The sequence below is a fragment of the Barbus barbus genome (assembly GCF_936440315.1).
Source record: "Barbus barbus genome assembly, chromosome: 1".
NCBI classification, from domain to species: domain Eukaryota; kingdom Metazoa; phylum Chordata; class Actinopteri; order Cypriniformes; family Cyprinidae; genus Barbus; species Barbus barbus.
The window spans coordinates 37,302,605-37,323,693 of record NC_136729.1 but is presented as its reverse complement, the minus strand read 5'-3'; the positions used below and the strand labels follow the sequence as shown (position 1 = coordinate 37,323,693).

The 21,089-nt window shown below is 37.8% G+C and overlaps 1 protein-coding gene across 1 annotated transcript; it reads right to left on the bottom strand.

Annotated features, from left to right (window-relative positions):
* Positions 1-8,344: 8,344 nt before the first annotated feature.
* LOC306872968 (ethanolamine-phosphate phospho-lyase-like) lies at positions 8,345-20,684 on the bottom strand. Its single transcript, XM_079421941.1, has 13 exons — positions 20,493-20,684; positions 20,063-20,181; positions 19,221-19,380; positions 18,505-18,579; positions 18,002-18,095; positions 15,376-15,492; positions 14,300-14,382; positions 13,741-13,966; positions 13,403-13,557; positions 12,979-13,068; positions 11,051-11,181; positions 10,901-10,971; positions 8,345-10,816 (listed from the first exon to the last, which is right to left on the bottom strand). The coding sequence occupies exons 1-13, from the start codon at positions 20,549-20,551 to the stop codon at positions 10,685-10,687; spliced, it is 1,512 nt and encodes a 503-aa protein (XP_079278067.1). The 5' UTR covers positions 20,552-20,684; the 3' UTR covers positions 8,345-10,684.
* Between the last annotated feature and the right edge of the window lie 405 nt (positions 20,685-21,089).

Below are 21,089 nucleotides of genomic sequence, written 5' to 3'. Positions count from 1 at the left end.
GTTATAACAGAAATCATAACTTAGTGGGTTTGCTTCATCTTCCTTTACTGCTCCAGCACGCACTTTCACCTGAGAGCCGCGCGCTCGCGGAATTAAAAAATTAACGGTCATTTCGTTTTACTTGTTGACTCGTACTCTCTCGATCTATTTATTGATTGATTACTTAAAATTAATATTGTTATGACAGTAAATATGATGTCGGAGGGATTTGACATGGGGGAAGTCGTGGCCTAATGGTTAGAGAGTCGGACTCGTAATCGAAAGGTTGCGAGTTCGAGCCCCCGGCCGGCAGGAATTGTAGGTGGGGTCAATACCACGACTGAGGTGCACTTGAGCAAGGCACCGAACCCCCAACTGCTCCCCGGGCGCCCCACTGCTCCGTGTGCGTGCGTGCGTGCGTGCATTTATTCACTACTCACTGCTGTGTGTGTGCACTTGGATGGGTTAAATGCAGAGCACCAATTTCGAGTATGGGTCACCATACTTGACAATACGTCATGACGACATGCCTAACTGAAGAGAACGTGTATCCTCAGTCAAATCATTTGTATGGACGGATTTAATCTTATTTAATCTTACATATATGATAGTTGATGTGTTCAGATTGTTTTTTATTATTAAACAATAGATAAAAACAAGATGGTTTTTATAATACTGATTAGGCATCCATACGAATAATTTCCATGCCACTTATACTATACTGGGTCATGTGTGCTGGATGATTACTGACCTACAGTGGAGCGATCATACTGGAGTAAATAGGTTAGGGGAACGTTAGAATAATGTTCTAAAAACCAAAAACTAACTTTCTGGGAACCAAAAACTAACGTTCTGAGAATGTTAGAATAACTAAAAACTAACTTTCTGGGAACGTTAGAATAACCAAAAACTAACGTTCTGGGAAAGTTACATTTGGGGAAAGCCGATTTGTCACCAGAAGAGACGGACTACAGCTGCGTAAGTGTTTTGAATAACTTGGTTGCAGTTCTGTTGTTTAAATAGTTTACTTGCTACTAGGAAGGAATAGTTCGTTTCCTACCTATTTCTACTCTGCCTTTTCGCTGTTTTTTCTGTTAATTGCACTTACTGGAAATTAGAATAATTTGCGCCTCAGGTGAGAACGAGCCTTTGTGTTTGTGCAAAGTGTTAGTTTCGTCTTGAGCTATTTAGCAGTCCTTTAACCTCATTGGCTGGGCTGATCAGAAGCCGGCAACAGCTGTTTTCACTCTAGTTTCTTAGACTGTATTTAGTTGATGTCAGAGCGCTGACGCGTTCAGCCTCCTCGTGTGAAGACCAACGAGTGTAAAGACAGACGACTTTTTCCTGCGCGACTTTGACCGAGCAACGACACCGAGCACACACTTAAGTATCCTTTATATCTTCCCTCACGTTTTCCTATCCTCTATCATGTGTTTCCAAACCATTCCGGTTCTCTCTCTACCTCGCTCTAAAAATACATGCAGAAGATCACGTAACCCTGCTAACCTGCGCACTATCTCTACATCTTCCACTGCACCTCTTTCTTTCTCTGTAGGTCTTTGGAATTGCCAGTCAGCTGTCAACAAAGCCGACTTCATTTCTGCATTTTCCTTACATTCCACACTCAGCATCCTGGGCTTGACTGAGACCTGGATCCGTCCAGAAGACACGGCAACCCCAGCTGCTCTCTCTCACAATTTCTCTTTCTCTCACACCCCTAGGCAAGTTGGCCGGGGTGGGGGCACTGGCTTGCTCATTTCTAACAATTGGAAATACTCTACCCACTCTCCCCTAGGCAATCTCAACTCATTTGAATCGCATGCTGTTACTGTGACAGCTCCTATAAGACTCCAGATTGTGGTAATCTATCGTCCGCCGGGCCAAATACCACCAACCTTCCTAGACGAGCTGGACGGACTGCTGTCGTCTTTCATGGAGGATGGCACTCCACTCTTAGTCTTCTGCGATTTCAACATTCACCTAGACAGGCCTTATGCTACAGACTTCCAGTCACTCCTAGCTTCATTTGATCTCAAACGCCTCACCACTACTAGCACGCACAAATCTGGTAACCAACTCGACTTAATTTATACACGCAATTGTTCTACAGATAACATTCTGGTACAACCACTCCATATATCTGACCATTTCTTCATTACATTTACGTTACATTTTGCAACTCAGGTGCCACCATCTCCCTTACCGGTTACTTTCAGACGCAACCTACGCTCCCTTTCCCCCTCCCTTCTTTCCTCTGTAGTATCCTCCTCTCTTCCCTCGCCTACCCATTTCTCTTCTCTGGATGTAAATGCAGCCACTGACACTTTATGCTCTACCTTAACCTCTTGTCTAGACGACATCTGTCCTCTCTCCTCTAGGCCAGCACGGGCTGCTCCTAACCCCTGGTTATCCGATGTTCTTCGTGAGAATCGGACCAAACTCAGAGCGGCAGAGAGAAAATGGCGCAAATCAAACAATCCGTCGGACCTGAGTAGGTATCAGTCTTTGCTTTCATCTTTCTCTACTGAAGTCCACACTGCCAAATCCTCACATTTCCACAACAAGATCACCAGCGCTCCAGACATGCGTAATCTCTTCAGAACATTTAATTCTCTCCTCTGTCCCCCTCCTCCACCTCCCACCACTTTGATAACCGCTGATGACTTTGCCTCTTTTTTCACAGACAAAACTAGAACAATCAGCAACCAGTTCTCAACTCCGCAGGACCTCCGATCAACCACATCCACCGCTCCAGCTCCCATCTTCTCCTTCTGTCCCCTCACCGAGGCAGAAGTATCCAAACTTCTCCTCTCCAGCCATCCTACAACATGTCCTCTTGACCCGATCCCCTCACATCTTCTCCAAACAATCTCTCCCACACTCTTACCGGCACTCACACACATTATCAACACATCTCTCCTCACAGGCATCTTCCCCTCAGCATTCAAGCAGGCTCGGGTAACCCCACTGATCAAAAAACCTACATTAAATGCTTCTCTTTTAGATAACTACAGACCTGTCTCTCTCCTTCCATTCGTAGGGAAAACACTCGAACGAGCTGTCTTCAACCAGCTCTCGCGGTTTCTCTCACAGTACAACAAGCTGGATGCTAAACAGTCAGGTTTCAGGAGTGGCCATTCAACAGAGACTGCGCTACTCTCAGTCACTGAAGCCCTGCGAACTGCAAAGGCTGATTCCAAATCGTCAGTCCTCATTCTGCTGGATCTCTCTGCTGCTTTTGACACTGTCAATCATCAGATTCTCCTGTCTACCCTCTCTTCACTGGGCATCACTGGAATTCCACTTCGCTGGTTTGAATCCTATCTCACCGGTAGATCCTTCAGGGTGACCTGGGGAGGGGAGGTATCCAAACCACATCAACTGATCACTGGAGTTCCTCAGGGATCGGTTCTTGGACCCCTCCTCTTCTCCACGTACACTACATCGCTGGGTCCCATCATACATGCACATGGCTTCTCCTATCACTGCTACGCCGATGACACGCAGCTCTATCTCTCTTTTCAACCAGATGACCCAACGGTAGCTGCACGGATCTCAGGCTGCCTGGCGGACATCTCGGCATGGATGAAAGAACATCACCTACAGCTCAACCTGGCAAAGACGGAACTTCTGGTCTTCCCTGCCACTCCGACTCTACGGCATGACTTCACGATTCAGTTCGGCTCATCAATGATTACCCCATCAACTTCGGTCAGAAATCTTGGTGTAATCTTTGATGACCAGCTGACCTTCAAAGAGCACATTGCAAAGACTGCTCGTTCCTGCAGGTTTGCACTACACAACATCAGAAAGATCAGGCCCTTTCTGACAGAGCATGCTGCGCAACTTCTTGTCCAGGCCCTGGTTGTTTCTAGACTGGACTACTGCAATGCTCTTCTGGCTGGTCTGCCATCAAACGCAATCAAACCTCTACAAATGATTCAGAATGCAGCGGCACGACTGATCTTCAACGAGCCCAAAAGAGCGCATGTTACACCTCTCTTCATCTCTTTGCACTGGCTACCAGTGGCAGCTCGCATCCAGTTCAAGTCACTGATGCTTGCGTACAGATCTACCACAGGCTCTGCACCCTCCTACTTCCACTCACTATTACGAACCTACATCCCCTCCAGAAGTTTGAGATCTGCTAGTGAGCGACGCCTTGTGGTACCATCACAGAGAGGCTCAAAATCACTCTCCAGAACATTCTCGTTCACCATTCCTGGCTGGTGGAATAATCTTCCCACTCCTATCTGGAACGCCGGATCTCTGGCAACCTTCAAGCAACAACTGAAAACTCATCTCTTTCGGCAGTACTTGACTTCATCCTAAACTCAAAAAAAAAAAAAAAACTTTCCCTCTATCTTTCTCTCCACCTACTAGTTTGTACTTATTTGAACAATGACTGAGACTTGGTGTTACGAGCACTTCCTCTGTCTGACTGCCTCTTCAAGATGAATCGCTTTTTGTATTCCCCAATTGTAAGTCGCTTTGGATAAAAGCGTCTGCCAAATGACTAAATGTAAATGTAATGTACATTAACGTTATGGGAATGTTATAATAACGTTATAGGAACGTTCTACAAACCAAAAACGAATGTTCTGGGAACGTTAAAATAACAAAAAAACTAACGTTCGGGGAACGTTAGATTAACGTTATGGGAACGTTCTACAGACCAAAAGCTAACGTTCTATTTTCGTTAAGAGAACTTTCCTGGCTAACCAAAAACAAACTATAAAAAATTAACATTCTGGGAACCAAAAACTAACATTCCCAGAACGTTCTGAGAACCAAGAATTCTTAGGGTATGACTCACGTCCGATCACGTCCAATTTCCGATTAGGAAACTCGTATTTATGATAATTCTGATAGAACGCTAAGGCAGCATTAGTGCGCAACAGGAAGTAAGTGCGCAAAACTGTCCCAGGGGCCGGATTCACGAAAATCTTCTTAAGAAATTTCTTAAGATAAATTATACGAAGTTCGTAAGAATGTTCTTAAGTGCAATTCTTGAAAAATTCTTAATAAGTTCTCAAATATATTCTTAAGAACATCTTAATTTTTTTTCTTAAGAAGAAAATGACAGTCTAAACTCTTTATTGTCTTTTTGCGCTTCCTGCAGATTACCCTAATAATCATAGTAAGCACGCACACTTTTTTTGTCGCGATTTTGACTGGCGCTCAGCTTTACATTTTTAATGCGGCATGTTTTTGAACAGCCTGTCTCAAGCCGCAGCGATCTGTTTCATTCAGTTTTGTAGTGCTGTGTTTTTGCTCTCATCCGAGTGAACGCTTCCGGTATGTGTGTCCGCGTTACACAGTCATATGCGCTGCATACTGCCAAAGATTATGTCGTATTTATAAGCTAAAATAATAGCGTCCAGTTAAAGTTACCTATCTTACTCGTTTTTGTAGAGTTGCTACTGAGTTTTGAAGTTAGCAAACAGTAGTGTCACACACAGGCTAATCATGACCGATCATTGTTTACATTATCAGTCATCGCTGTCGCTTCAGAAAACTCGCGCACATCGCTATTAATAGTCATACTATGTATTAGGCTATATGTAGCTAACGTTGTTGTAATGCTTAAATATAACAATTATTTTGAAATAACCCAATAAATTCATTAAATAATTCTTACTGTTTTGGATTTAAGACAAGTCTAGGGCTGTCCTAAATTTAAGAAGTTATTTACGATGAGTTTTAAGAAGATTCTTTTCAAGAATTTGAATTCTTCTTCATTTTTGTCTTAAGAACAATCTTAAGAAAAAAGATAAGAATATTCTTAAGAAGAATGTTTGGGAATACAAAATATTCTTAACTTTTTTCTTAAGTTAAAAAATAAGAAGAAAATGGCAGTTAAGAAGAAATTTCTTCTTAAGAATGTTTCGTGAATCCGGCCCCTGGTCTTAAAAATGCCAAATAGCAGTGCCCTTAATGCACACTAAATCCACACTACCGCTCCAGAGTGCTATTCGATCCCATCATGTCATTCAAGCCCTTATGCATCATGTTTTGGAATACATCGTGAAATTGTTGCTGAGATCTCACGAGAGATCATGGAAACATTTCCACTGTAAGTTAAATATTAATATAATAATTAGATACAGGGGCGTAGCTACGTGGTGGCCAGTGCCACCCCTAATTGAAGCTTGGCCACCCCTGTTGCATTTTGACTGCATTAACAGATTACTTTTCTCCACTCAAATATACGACACTGGCACAAAGGCGTGCACACTCTAACTGAACTAAGTTGTCTCTTCACCTCTTAATTTTAAACAACTAAGCTAAAAATGCATATAAGTGGACATGGCAACGCTGCAAGTGAGTGCTTAGCAGCTTTACAAGCATAGACAAAAACAGACGTGAGCTCAAAGATAAAACTTTAAAAAAAAAGGCTTAGTGCAACAAAATTAACAAATATATTTCATGGTTATATACACGCTCTCTCAAAGGTGGGGTGAGCGGGGAAAAAACTAATTTCAGTTTAGTTCCAATTCAGAATTTTTATGTTTTATTCATTCAATGGATCTATGGTTAGCTGACAATGGGCCGTATACCTCGCGATGAACTGAGATAGTGACAGCTTTTACTGATTAGAAAGGGAGTTTGCAAATGTGATACTGATTTTATGCAACAGTTCAATAAACATATACGTTATTATTATATTAAGTGACTTAAATTTTAGGAACACTGTCTGATTTTGCTCTACTTTCGCCAGCAAAAATAGTTCCAAATAAAGTCACAACTGAGCCGCTGCGCATCAATGCAAACACAGTTTCGTTTATGAACAAACGCGCATTTTTAAATGATTCATAAACTCATTTATAAATAGAGTCAGTTTGCTTCCTTCCTGAATTAATGCTGTTCGATTTATGAATGATTTAAGGCTAGCTGTTCGATTGATGAATGAATGAGTCAGTGACAAAGACAGTGACTTGCCGCCATTATCGATTTTAGTTCAATTTTTAAGTAGCCTATAATTTCAGTTATTTTAATCATTTAATATGACAGCCAGCGAGCGGCTATTTACACTTATTGCAAATAGGGATAGATGCTATTCACACCAGTGCGTAGGCCCACCCTTTGAGAAGTTGGTAATTTTCAAATGGATGTAATTTATTAAACGACAATAATAATAAAAGTCTTATTTCACTATAACCAGGGCTGGTTATAAAAATGTAGCGTAATATTTGTCTCTATGGTTCGCTGCGCAATGCCATCTTTTGTGATGGGCCATATCTGCAGACTGCAGCCAATGGAAATACTTCTCTCTCTGTGCACGTGCTGCTCTGCACCGGCTCAGCACAGATCGTGAAAGCAGACTGCAGTTTTTGGTCATTCATAATATCGAACGAAGTGTATCGAAGTGTAGAGACGATGTAAATAATAGATTAATTGTGCAGTGTAGAGAGATTCGTTAATTAAAATGGACAGTTTGTGCGATCCCGTTGAACTAAGACGAGTTACAGCTTTAACGATTATAAAGGGACTTATATTTTAGGAACTCTGACTGTGCTCTATTTTGTCAATGAAAATAGTTCCAAACAAAGTCAAAGCTGAGCCGCTGCGCATCTTCAAGCAAATACAGCTGTTTTGTTTATGAATGAATCTGCGTTTTTGAACAAATCTAGCAAGTCAATGATTCAATGACCCATTCATAAAGAGTCACTTTCGTTCCTAAAAGAATCAGCCGTTTGAACGAATCGATTGAATGAATGATTCAGTGACAAAGACAGTGACTTGCTGCCATCTACTGGCGATTTCAGTTTCATTTATAAATTATTATAAATTTAGTCATTTAATCGTTTAATATTTTTATATTCAAAACTTTGTTTAAAACCTTAATCTCATAACTTTGTTATTATGAAATGCATTAATGCCACCACTGATCTTGTCAAAAAGTCTGTAAATATTCCTTAATGCCACATTTCTGTTCTTCTGTGCTGTGCAAAGATGAATTGTTAATGCTGATTTCATTTGACTAGTAACTTATTCTTCCTGATTTTATCTTATTATTTAATTGAATTTAATTAAACATTTCAATAAAAATTTATAAATCAAAATGTATTGGCACAAAACATGACATTTATTAAAGTTAGAGGCATTACAAAGGTTGGAAAAAAGGTGTTCCTATTTTTAGGATGCTCGTAAAAAGAAGTGTAAGTGGCGTAGAGTCCTTAAGAATGTTACCTTTTAAAAACTAATTGCAAACGTTTATGCAAAGTGTAAACTATTAAATATAATCTACAAATCATGCAATACTGTACCACTAAATAGGAAGTGTATTGAGGGCTTAGCTAAACAGGCCAATTAGACAATTACTAATCATTCTCATTTTTAATCATTCTTTAATTTCACAAATCAGTCTTTTTATTAAACACATGGGGTCATTAATGATGCTTACATTATAACGTGCAAATTCACACACAATGTATCTTTAAAGAAAATGTAAAAATATTTGTTCAAATATTGCGCTGCAAAGAGCAAAACAAGTTTTAAATTGTCTATTACTAGGCAAATGACCATGGAATAAGCGGGATAATCAACAGCTAGCCGTGCATTAAAGGATTTTAATGCGCGATGTAGAGGCAAAGTACCGCCCAACGTGAAGCGTTTTTACAACACTGGGCCAGTTTTACTGACAACGCAAACCGTCTTTTGGCGTTAAAATAGCACTGTCAGGTTTTACTAAAGAGGCGCAGTGACGAATAAGCGCTGAAAAACCGTGGACACAGTTATGTTTGCGCCTGACCTTATTGAATATTCATTTGTAGGAGTTTCCCTTTCATCCCTTCACACAAAAGTTATGGGAGGAGAGTATTCAAATGAATCACTCAACAAGTTCTACTAACGTTTGCGCTGATCAAATTACTGGCATTTGCGCCATTATTTAATGCCCCAAAAAAGCATGTCTTAAACTAATTTGCGCTTGAAATGGCTGCAAATAGCTAGGAGGTGGCACAGAGTACGTGGTAGAAAGGAGAAGATTTTTTCCACACGTATTAATTTATTTTGAATGCCAGAAGAACACATTGTCCAAACATCGTTTGCCAAGTCATGTTATTTTTAATTTGCTTAGGGAAATAAAAGACAACTTGGAACCGGTACTGGAAAGTGAAGCTGCGGGCTCTGATCGCTCCCTGGTGGCTGGCTGCAGTACAGGTCATAAACCCCGCCCTCTCCATGTAAACGAATGGGACTTGAGTCATTACAAAAAAATTAATTACACTTCCAATACAATTTTCCAAAATATGATTTTGGTCATTTAAGGTAGTTGTCACGCTGATATATGTTCAATTGTTCGTTTTTGTGGTAAGTTTGATTTTAGCTAGTAATTTGATGCTATAAAAACGGGGCGTGTCGTTATGGTTGATTGGGTCTGCGGGAGTTTGGGCGGTAGTTTGATTCTGCGGCTGCACCTCATGACTCTACTGCACAGACTCTTGGCTCCAAACAAACCTCTACTGCGCAGACTCGGGCTCCAAATTACGTCATTTACTCACGATGGCAGCGGCCATACTGAGATGTTTTGAAAAAAAATAAATACTGAGATGTTTTGGCTTCACTTTTCTATAATGGAAGGAAGTGGAGACGCGTCGTCCATCTTTTTTTACAGTCTATGCTTGGAACCCTCAACTAGAAGTCATGCAATAACAGGTGTATCAAAACTTCTAGCAAACCTTTATTTTTTGGCCTCCAATTCTTTTCAACGTACTGTGGCTTCTTTATTTCTTTATTATTTATTTGCGACTACCCTAAAATTTACGTTGTGCCCAATAGATTAATATGATTAATAAAATGTGTAAGAATCATCAAAGTTTGTTGTTCATAGAGCTTATTCTCTGCAATAATCCAAAAGCCAATAGAAACATCCCTATTGGGTTTTGTAGAGGGAACAAGCGTGATTCTAACCTCTGGGTTGGCCTAAAAAATGTCACTGCAGCAGAGTAAAAGTCTGAATAAAAACAGAACTGTACTGGGTCTTTGTTTTTTAATTTAATAATATAAACTGATGATTATTTTTCTAAAAGTCATTTTAAATATTGTAAGAAAAGGTCTTTCATTCTACACGATTTTCTTTCCCCCTCCCCTACCGTGTTGCCTTTTAGTTTATCTAGAGAGTGTTTTCCATTACCATCAGGAATAATTTCCCAGCTGTTTTACTGTGGCAGACATAAACATAACCTGCTGAGTGAGCATTTGCTCAGGTATGCATACAGTTGAGCAGGCTGTTGCAAAACAAGCAGTGTTGAAGGTGCACTTTAAGTGCCTAATTTGGCATAGATGCATGCAAACCATTACCTCAAAACCGCCCAGCACTAAAAATATGTCTCTCAATTCAATGGCCACAACACAGAATGCCATGTAAATATAACATAATGCCATGTAAAAAAAAATTTTGTTTTTTTATTCTTTTTTTAGTGCTTTATAGCTTTCTAAAAAGCATGTGTGAAAGCTAAAACTGTTCTTAATGATAATATTGGATAGTTTCATTTTATTGAGGTATTTTTTCAAAACTCATAAACCAAAAAGTCTAGTCACTATTATTTGTATAGCGCTTTTAAAAACACTGATACAGTTCTGTCTGGCACCACTAAAATACAGTATATGGCAAAACAACTCTTATACAGTGTATTTTTAGATCCATTAAAACATGGAGAAAAGTTACAGATATAATTAAATAGTCTGCAGTTGGAAACAGTTAGTCTGTCCCCTGATGTTTCATTAGGTTTTTAGTCTCTTCTTGTTTTTTTTTGTCATGAGGTAGTGTGCCAGTGTTCTTGTGGCTGCTGCCATTTGAAGGATGAGTGAGGCCATATTCATCACTGTGTTCCTTGGAACCAAAATGTAAAGAACAATATCTTAGTTGTCTGATTTCCTTCGATTCTTGTAGCTTTTACATAACCTGTACGATTACCTTTCTCTTAGTGTGTCCATTCTCTGAGATTACCTCTTCAGACATTTGGAGGCACAAAGTCTTTTCTAAGTCTAAGAAAAAAAGAAAAAAATACAAATTGCCACGAGGTATGTGAACACATTAAACAAAGCTTAGAGTTACCAGAAGTACCTGTCAGAATTTGATCAATCTTCTCCACGACGAGTTCAGCATCCTCTCTGGAGAAGCACATGGGAGGCTTGAACTTCAGAATGTTGCGGTATGGGCCATCAGCACTGAGCAGTATCCTCTGCTCTTTTAGTCTTAAAAAAATAATATATATATATTATTATAATAATTTTTTTGGTCCATTCTAAGTTTACTCCTTTCTGTGCAGGTCTTTATATTATATAGTGCTCTTTTTAATGTGCTTTTTTTTTTTTTTTTGTGGCTAGGGTAATAAACAAGGAAAAAATTGGTAACAAACAGTTTGCAAAGATAAAGGGGACTAAATATATTGTATGGTATGCTAATACAGGTACATCTAAAAAAAAATAGAATATGGTGAAAAAGTAAAAAAAAATTCTTGTAACATTTCAAAAAGTGAAACTTTCATATATTTTAGATTCATTACATGTAAAACATTTCAAAAGTTTATTTTGTTTTAATTCTGATGATTAGAGCTTACAGCTCATGAAAGTCAAAAATCAGTATCTCAAAATATTAGAATATTTATATTTGAGTTTCAATTAATGACCATCCCTACAGTATAAATTCCGGCTATGTCTTGTTCTTTAAAACCACAATAATGGGGAAGACTGCTGACTTGGCAATGATCCAGAAGATGAACATTGACACCCTCCACAAAGAGGTGAGTCACAGAGGGTCATTACTGAAAGGTGTGGCTGTTTACGGAGTGCTGTATCAAAACATATTAAATGCAAAGTTGACAGGAAGGAAGAATTTGGGTAGGAAAAGGTGCACAAGCAACAGGGATGACCGCAAGCTTGAGAATACTGTCAAGCAAAGCTGATTCAAACACTTGGGAGAGCTTCACGAGGAGTGAACTGAAGCTGGAGTGCATCAAGATTCACCACGCTCAGACGTCTTCAGGAAAAGGGCTACCAAGCCACTTCTGAACCAGAGACAACTTCAGAAGCGTCTAACCTGGGCTGTGGAGAAAAAGAACTGGACTGTTGCTCAGTGGTCCAAAGTCCTCTTTTCAGATTAAAGTAAATTTTGCATTTCATTTGGAAATCAAGGTCCCAGAGTCTGGAGGAAGAGTGGAGAGGCACAGAATCCATGTTTCTTGAAGTCCAGTGTGAAGTTTCCACAGGCAGTGATGATTTGGGCTGCCATGTCATCTGCTGGTGTTGGTCCACTGTGCTTTCTGAGGTCCACAGTCAAGGCAGCCATCTACCAGGAAATTTTAGAGCACTTAATGCTTCCTTCTGCTGACAAGCTATATGGAGATGCTGATTTCATTTTCCAGCGGGACTTGGCACCTGCCCACACTGTCAAAGGTACCAAAAGCTGGTTCAATGACCATGGTGTTACTGTGCTTGATTGGCCAGCAAACTCGCCTGACCTGAACCCCATAGAGAATCTATGGGGTATTGTCAAGAGGAAGATGAGAGACACCAGACCCAATAATGCAGATGACCTGAAGGCCGCTATCAAAGCAACCTGGGCTTCCATTACACCCGAGCAGTGCCACAGGCTGATTGCCTCCATGCCACGCCGCATTGATGCAGTAATTCATGCAAAAGGAGGCCCAACCAAGTATTGAGTGCATAGAAATGAACATACTTTTCAGAAGCCTGACATTTCTATATCCTTTTTTTATTGATCTTATGTAATATTCTAATTTTCTGAGACACTGAATTTTGGGTTTCCATTATCTGTAAGCCATAATCATCAAATTTTCAAAAAATTAAGGCTTGTAATATTTCACTGTATGTGTAATGAATCTATATAATATATGGGTTTCACTTTCTGAAATGAGTGACAAAAATATTGACCTTTTTCATGATATTCTAATTTTTTGAGATGTACCTGTAAACCTGTTAACCTTTTGCTAAAAAAAAAAAAAACTCTTTTATAGCTTGACTTGCTCTGACCTGTAAATAACATCCAGAGCTTCTGCTGTGGCAGGTGTCCTCTTATCCCGGTTTCTTACCAGGTCCAACCCAATAAACAGGCCACGGCCCCTAGAAAACAAAATATATGACCTTCAGCTTTGAATCTCCTGGCAATGTGTGTTCTAGGCATACTTTTATCAGCACTAGTACACACATATTATTGTTGCAAACAACGCCAGGGAAATGATTTACACAACTTGCAACATAAAGAGGCCAGGCAACTTCAACTTATGCAAACACCGGTTCAAGGTTCCACCGTGGCACATTATCACTCACATGGCCTTAATTCACACTGCACATTTTGTTGGTGTATGCAAAAATAAACAATAGCTTTTAGGGTCTAACCTTGTTTAATCATCCAACTGATTTTATTATTTTAGAAGTTAAGAATGGGTTAACCAACCTCACGTCACCCACTAAAGGGTGTCTTTTCTTCAGATCATCCAAAAGCTGAGTCAGGTAACCTCCGACGTGCAGGGCATTGCCTTGGAGATTTTCCTTCTCAATTACATCCAGCACTGCCAGTCCAATAGCACATGATACTGGGTTACCGCCAAACTAGAGGACACACAGACATTCTTCAGCATCATAAAAATGTCTAATCTAGGGTCTGCATCTGTTGCTCACACCTCTGTTAAAAATGCAGATAGTTTTCTTTTCTGAATAGTTTGTTGTTGTTGTTTCAGTCTTAATCTGTATTTAACACTGTTTTTTGTTTGTTTGTTTGTTTTTTCTTCTCACTGTGTTGAAGTACTCCATTCCAGAAGACATGAAGCTTTCGGCAACCTCTCTGGTAGTGATCACACATGACATTGGATGGCCATTTCCAATAGGCTTTCCCATTGTAACAATATCTGGTACAAAATCTTCTCCCTGTAGCTGGAAGCCCCAGAAGTGGGTGCCCACCCTGCCAAAGCCCACCTGGACCTCATCAGCAATGAAAATGCCTCCAGCATTTCTCACATGCCTGTGGTACAGCCAAAGTTGTGGTATACACAAATTTGAATGTATGCATATTTCAGAAAATTATTTTACACGATCCATGCATTTTAAGACATTTCAATAGTTTGACAAATGCACACTTGGATCCAAGGTGTTTATAAATGGGCATACAAATTATATTATAATTATAAAATTAGATTTAGGTAATAAAATGAAATCAATAAATAAGCAAATTTAATATGAATTTGTGGCATAACCATAACAGAAACTTTAAAGTAAGTTTAAAAAAATTGAACGAAGGAGAGGAGCAGCAATCATGCAACTAAAATGCTTTAACCAAGCACTTAGTAGTACATACTGTGCCACTTTCTGGAAGTAGCCCACTGGAGGAATGACCTGCCCTCCGCAACTTTGCAGTGACTCAGCGATAAAAGCGGCAATCTACACAAAAAAAAGATCCCATGAGTTCCTTGTAGCCTTGCAACATGCAAGTATGAAACATCCTTTTTAAAAGCTGCTTTAGATGACTATGACACCACTGCCATGAGCAGAAAACAAGAGCAATAGAAAGTTCTCAGAAAACCTCAAGAGGAAAACGAATAGGAATACATCATATCATTTTGACACAGCTGCTATGGTGTTTGGGCAGTTTATTCATCAATCCTCACAGATTCATGTTAATTCTCATGTGTAAAGACCAATTATTTTTCCTGCAACAGAGGGTTAAGGGGCTCCCTTTGGGCCTCGAGGAGGCAAGAGTAATTCCCGTCTTAGCTCAACCTGGAGAGAAGAGAAAAAGCAACAGGTGGAGAGCAGAGGAAATGCGGGGAGGGAAAAGGAAAGGATACAGTTTAAATTGATTGATGGAGAATTTAAAAGATATCACAAGAAACCAGAGAACTGAAAGATCCTGTCAATGAATTTAAGGCAAGACACTACATGCTCTGGTCAGTTTTGAGATTTTGGGTTATTTGACTTTTTATAACAAAACAATTGAAAACATTTATGAAAGCATTCCTACAAACATTAAACAATTGACAGTAATTTTCTGATCAGATGTATGGATTAATTTAAAAAAGAAAACAGATATCCAATATTCCCTGTGTAAACAAAAATTTTGAACTTGGTTTTATCCATTGTTCAGATTTAGCGCACTTAATTATATACTGCCTTATTTCTGTAACCATTTCAGAAAACTTGTAATGCAAAAAAAAAAAAAAAAGTTTGCAATTGTTAATGTAATCAATCAGCTGGGAAACTACAATGATGTGTAGTGTCTTGCCTTAAGACCGAATGATGTTAATTATGTGATATTATCACTGCAAATTATGAATTGTAATTTTAAAAAGAAAGGCTTTAAATAATGGACCAAAGTTTAAAAGTACAGTCAGTGAAGAATACTGATTACTGTGGATGTTAAATAACTTCACTTACCTTACGTCCGTTTTTATGGGCCTGCTCGATTATATCTTTGACATTTTCAGCATAGGCAGTGGCAGGATCAGGGTGGTCCTCACAGTATTTGCCTCTATAAATGTCTGGACTGAGAGCCTATAAGGAATTATCACATTTATGAATAGTTCATCAAAATTTACAGTGCAGAAATAAATATTTTCACTATGCCGCCAAATTTAAATACAACTGTTTTATTCTACAGATTTGAATGAATGAATAATTGAATAAATGAATAATTACTGGGTAACACTTTATCACTTTTTTACACTGCACGTTATGAATCATTAGGTAAGCATTAGTAAATAGTCAGTTCATCCTTTATAAAGCATTGTCCCAATATTAATAGTTATTAGTAAACAGTTTATAAATACAGCTATATTGCCTTGTTCTTGATTTATAAGCATATCTATTACAACAAAGTTTTAAAGGCTCAGTTATCTTCCTAACAGAAAAAAAAAAAAAAAAAAAACACGGAGGGATACAGAACTCAGAAATATTTATTTCAAGATGAAAAGAAAACAAAAATGAAACTGTACACTTGAATTTTTATTTTATTTCCATGAAATTGCAGAGGTTTATTTTTTATTTTTTGAATCTTGAAAAAATATTTATGTGTTCTGTATCCCTCCGTGTTGTGTTTGTTTAACTTTTCTGTTAGGAAGATAAATGAGCCTTTAAATCTCCTTTGTAAATGCTTTACAAGGTATAAATAATCCTCACTTTAGATGAGCTCACAAAAATTGTCTGGCAACTACTATATGTTTTATAACTACCTGACTTAATCATGAATTAAAGCAGGAATATGTGTTAATAAAGCATTTATTAACACACTGAGGAACTATTATCGTGTCTAAATAATAAGATTTATAAATGTACATTTAAATAGTTTATTAATCATTTACTTACACTTTCTAAATGATCTTATGAACCACTGACAACTCCTAAATAACTGGTTTGTAAATAACGTAATAATTTAGAAATGATACATTTATAATCAATAAAAATTATTAAACATTATAGATATGCTCAAGAACAAAACATTTATAGCTGTATTTATAAACTGCTTACTAATGCCTATTAATGTTGGAACAATGCTTTATAAAAGATTAATTGTCTATTTACTAATGCTTAATTAATGATTCATAGTGTGCAGTTATTATAAAGTGTTACCAAATATTGCTATAATTTAAAAATTATTTTAAATGGACAATTTATGAATAGGTATAGTTTATAAATATAAATGCTGCCTGTTAACAAATAAACTGTTATGGGTAGTCTTATCACTATTTGTGGAACGGTATTTCAGTGCTGTAGCAAGGATTACATTCAAGTCACAAGGCACTTGGATTGTACTGTAGTCCACTTTAAGCATGTAGCATAATGTCAACATTAGAGAAAAGAAAGACCAAGTGTCTTTAAAGACACTTTTCATAAAAAATACATGCTAAGTGGTTACGTATGCTGATGTGGCTCACTAACTCGTAACACAATACTGACTGATCACCACAGTCAGAGTAGAATAGGGGTGATGACTGAGAGGCTAGTTTACACACACACACACACACACACACACCCTACACATTCATCCAAACATCCAGGTTTCAGTCTAAGAATTCCAAACTAATGGTTAACATGCATTCAAGCTATAAAAACATTTTTCAAAGTAATTTGTTAACAAATATCATGAAACTGTAACCTCAAATTAAAGGAATAATTTAATGAAAATTCAAACATTCTGTCATCATTTACTCACGCTCATGTTGTTCCAAACCTGTATAAGTTTCTTTCTTATGTTGAACACAAAAGAAAATATTTTAAAGAATTTTGAAGAATCAAACAGTTGTTGGTCCCTATTGACTCCCATAGTAGGAAAATAAATACTATGGAAGTCAATAGGGACCATCAACTTTTGATTACCAGCATTCTTCAAAATATCTTTCTTTCTTTTTTCTTTTTTTTTGTTCAATATAAGGAAAAACCTCATACCTCATAGGCAAATAATGACAGAATTTTCATTTTTGAGGTGAATTACTCCTTTACTTGCCATGTCATTAAAAGGTCAAAGGTTTTTCTTTAAGAATTTAATTTTTCTTCATTGTGATATAAAGACAATAAAATGAACATGACATGTATGACATGTTATGCCCCCCAAATTATCAAAACTAATTTTAATTCAGAAATGAAATGCAATGCCCATGGAAGAAGTGTATTCAAGTCATTGCTTTATATGATAGCAGCACAGAAGTTAAGAAACAAGAAATGTTACTTGCACCAAATGAGCATATTGTAATTATTTCTAAAGTTTCTAAAAGATCATGTGACACTTAAGACTGGACAAATGACTTCTGAAAATTGCTATCACAGGAATAAATTACATTTCATGAATAAAACACAGCTCTTTTACATTGTAATAATATTTCACAATATTACTGTATTTTTTATAAAATAAATACTAAAAAACAAAGAGACATTAGAAGTTGGGCTGCACAATATTAGTTGGCCACCTCTGAACAGTTTTTGACTTCAAGAATAGTGTCTGAGCACTTTGTGCATGCGACCTTATGCCAAATCCAATATGTCAAATGTCTCATGTTGCAACACTCACCACGTGCACATGTTGGCTTGGCTCTGCACCAGCCATCTGATGAAACTTATATGGACTGATATCAATGAGCGATGACACATGACCATGGTAGGCACTGCAGGGGAAGCACAGTGATTGAAAAATTAGCAAGAATCAACAGAACAAAGTTCCACTATGTTTGAAAGGGCTTAAGTTATCTAATCTTCTAATGATTCTTTCGTTTATCAGTGTAAACTGCGGCAAAAAAAAAAGCAGCAGCAAAACATCACATGCAATAATTTTGAAGGGATATGACGTTCATTTAAATGAAACCCAAAGACCAGGTGATGCATTCTTTTGCACAGCAAGATTTTGCATACCAAGGCAGATGCTGACTATGCAAGCAAAACAAGGTGAGTTTTCTCCACAGTATGTCTAGATACAAGATGTAAGATTAAGTTAATTTAAGCTGAGAACTTCACACTTCTAAGAAATTGGTTCCCAGTGCAGAAAGAGGAGACACAGACAGTGTGCTGTTGACTTACTTCTCTAGTGTGATGATGTCTTTGTGGCCGGTGTACTGCCAGGCCAACCTCAGGGCCAGATCATTTGCCTCAGACCTAGATGTCAAAACAGAATAGTCAAGTCAAGTCAAGTCGAGCTTTATTATCATTCTACTACATGTGTGGACATATAGTGGAATGTAATGTCGTGACTTGCAGGACCATGGTGCTACATACTAGTTAAACATAAGATAAACATACAACAATGCAAGTAAAATAGTTCCACTTAGCACAATCAAATATACTAAGTGTATCTTTAATTGGACTTCAGCACTACTTCTGCACAATTACAGTGCATTAAGTACAAAATTAGTTTAGCAGACTTTAAGTATACCAGTTTAGTAGTCCAAAAGTACATTATAATTTTTATATCAGTAAGTCTTGATTTATCTGTCAGTAAATACTTTTATAAATTTGAACTATACTTGTTGTGAAATAAATGTATTTTAAATATATTCCTTTTTTTCTAGGGTACCTAGCCAGCAATAAGCATTAAGCTGTCCAGCCAACAATCATTACAACATCTGGGCTGCATGCTAGTCTACATGACCAAAGAAGTACACAAAATATGTGGCTCTTCTGTTTACAAAAATGCAGTAACTGCCGATCTGCTCAATGGGGTGACTGAGCATTCCTTTAGGTCAAACAGGTGGTATATGGTCTGTATGGACTGTCTGAGAATGAGCTCACAGGCCTACCCTGAGTTGACAAAGTAGCACACAGAGAGCTTTTCAGGAAGAGTGGCTTGGAGACGTTGAGCATACAGGACCAGATTGTCGTGTAGGAAGCGAGAGTTGGTGTTGAGAAGCTCCATTTGCTTTGCTCCTGCTTCAACCACATCTGGATGGCAATGACCCACTGAAGGACAACAACAATAATAAAAAAAAAGGTTAAATGAATAATTAAGAAAAATATTTTTCCTTTATCTTCAGAGTCCTTATTCAGAATTAATGCATCATGGGAATCTTTAATCCCATACATCATCAAAGCAGAAATGGCAACAAAAAATTTGCAAATTAATGTACTTAATTTACTTAAGTATTTAATTGGGAAACCTTGCTCAAATTATTGTCAGAATATTGTTGATTGCCAGATGGTAGAATGTTAAACAGTCAAAAAAAAAAGCTGAACATGCAGTGGAATGTGTAAAATTGTCTTTTTGAGGTAGGGCTACTTTTCTAAGTAGAGGAATTCTAGTAATTACTGTGGGAAAAGTTTTTAAACAGTGTTTCATGAATAGTCTGTGTTTTTGTTATTCAGTAGTTTTTGCGTTTTCCCGTAACCGGTTATGCAATAGATTTTGTGGCGGTTCTGTTTCAAATTTTATATTAGGCCAATACACACAACAGAGTGCTTAAAAAAAGACTAATGCAATTCAAAAAGTCTATGACATCAATAGATATCATCAACAGTTAACTGAGATACATCCCAAAACTGGTGTACATTGTGTTTTACATGAGTGATTTTGTTCACAGATCTTACATATGTTTTCGTAAATTTTTTTTAATGACAACTGCAATTTTCCCGTGAAATGGCATACCATGTGCAACGTTATTTATGCAATCCAGGTATTTCTCGTCTTTTTCGTTGTACATGTACTGTCCTTTTGCCTTCACAATCTTGATAGGGTCATGACTGAAGAACACTTTGCAGGACGGACTATATATGGAGGGAAATGCAACGAGAAGAAAACATAATTTAAAAAAATGCCATAAATCTAAACGAAAAACTAAGAATAAAAAAACAGAAAACTTGTTTTCAGATCCTTTTTTCATCACGACAGGTACCAGTGTAAACTTTCTCCAGCCAACATTCAATTAGCCTTAGTTAACTTTACAGACTAACGTTACTCATCTCAAATATCCTCAGTTGTTAATTCAGTGAATATGGTGTTCTGATGTTTTTAACATCAAAATCGCCTCTTAACAGTAGACATTAGTTCGTACGTAATAACTGTAATGTCTCCTTACCCAACATGTTTCTTTCGGAGATCGATAGTTTTCTGCTTATCTAAATTTTCCGTTGCCATTTTTGTGCCTGTAGGTGCTCACAAACGCGAGACTGTTACTGGAGATAGAAAGAGAAGAGAAGATGTGTGCGCAAGAGAGAGAGAGAGCTATCCACTACATTAATGTATGTGTGCGCGCGCGCGCGCGCGTGTGTGTGTGTGTGTGTGTGTGTGTGTGTGTGTGTGAGAGAGAGAGAGAGAGAGAGAGAGAGAGATGGGGCCGAAGGGAGGAGGTGGCTGTTGTGGGTGGGACAGACCCTGAAGATAAAGTCAGTGTCATTTCAGTTACTATTGCAAAAGTGGACTGTTCGCTGCACCGTGAATGTAGATTAATAAAGACACACGGAGAAACAGAATTTATTTGACTCCAACAGAATATCACACAGGGTTTAAAACGAAGTGTCTAGAGCCATTACAACAATGAACAAATTGAAATTCCTAGTCGTTAACAAGGCAAAACAACAACAATAAAATGACAAAGGAAAATTAAAGAAATGAAAGTGAAGAAGAAAATTATTTTGGCTAAAATGACATTAGTAATGATTTGATAATTGTGGGC

What these genes read in the sequence shown, in the direction of transcription:
- LOC306872968 (XM_079421941.1), bottom strand. Translation starts at nt 20,551, where the DNA reads ATGGCAACGGAAAATTTAGATAAGCAGAAAACTATCGATCTCCGAAAG. An exon ending in CAAGCCAACATGTGCACGTG is followed by an intron (nt 15,493 to 18,001) that starts GTGAGTGTTGCA and finishes AATTCCTTATAG; the next exon opens with GCTCTCAGTCCAGACATTTA. An exon ending in GAATGGAGTACTTCAACACA is followed by an intron (nt 13,558 to 13,740) that starts GTGAGAAGAAAA and finishes TGTGTCCTCTAG; the next exon opens with TTTGGCGGTAACCCAGTATC.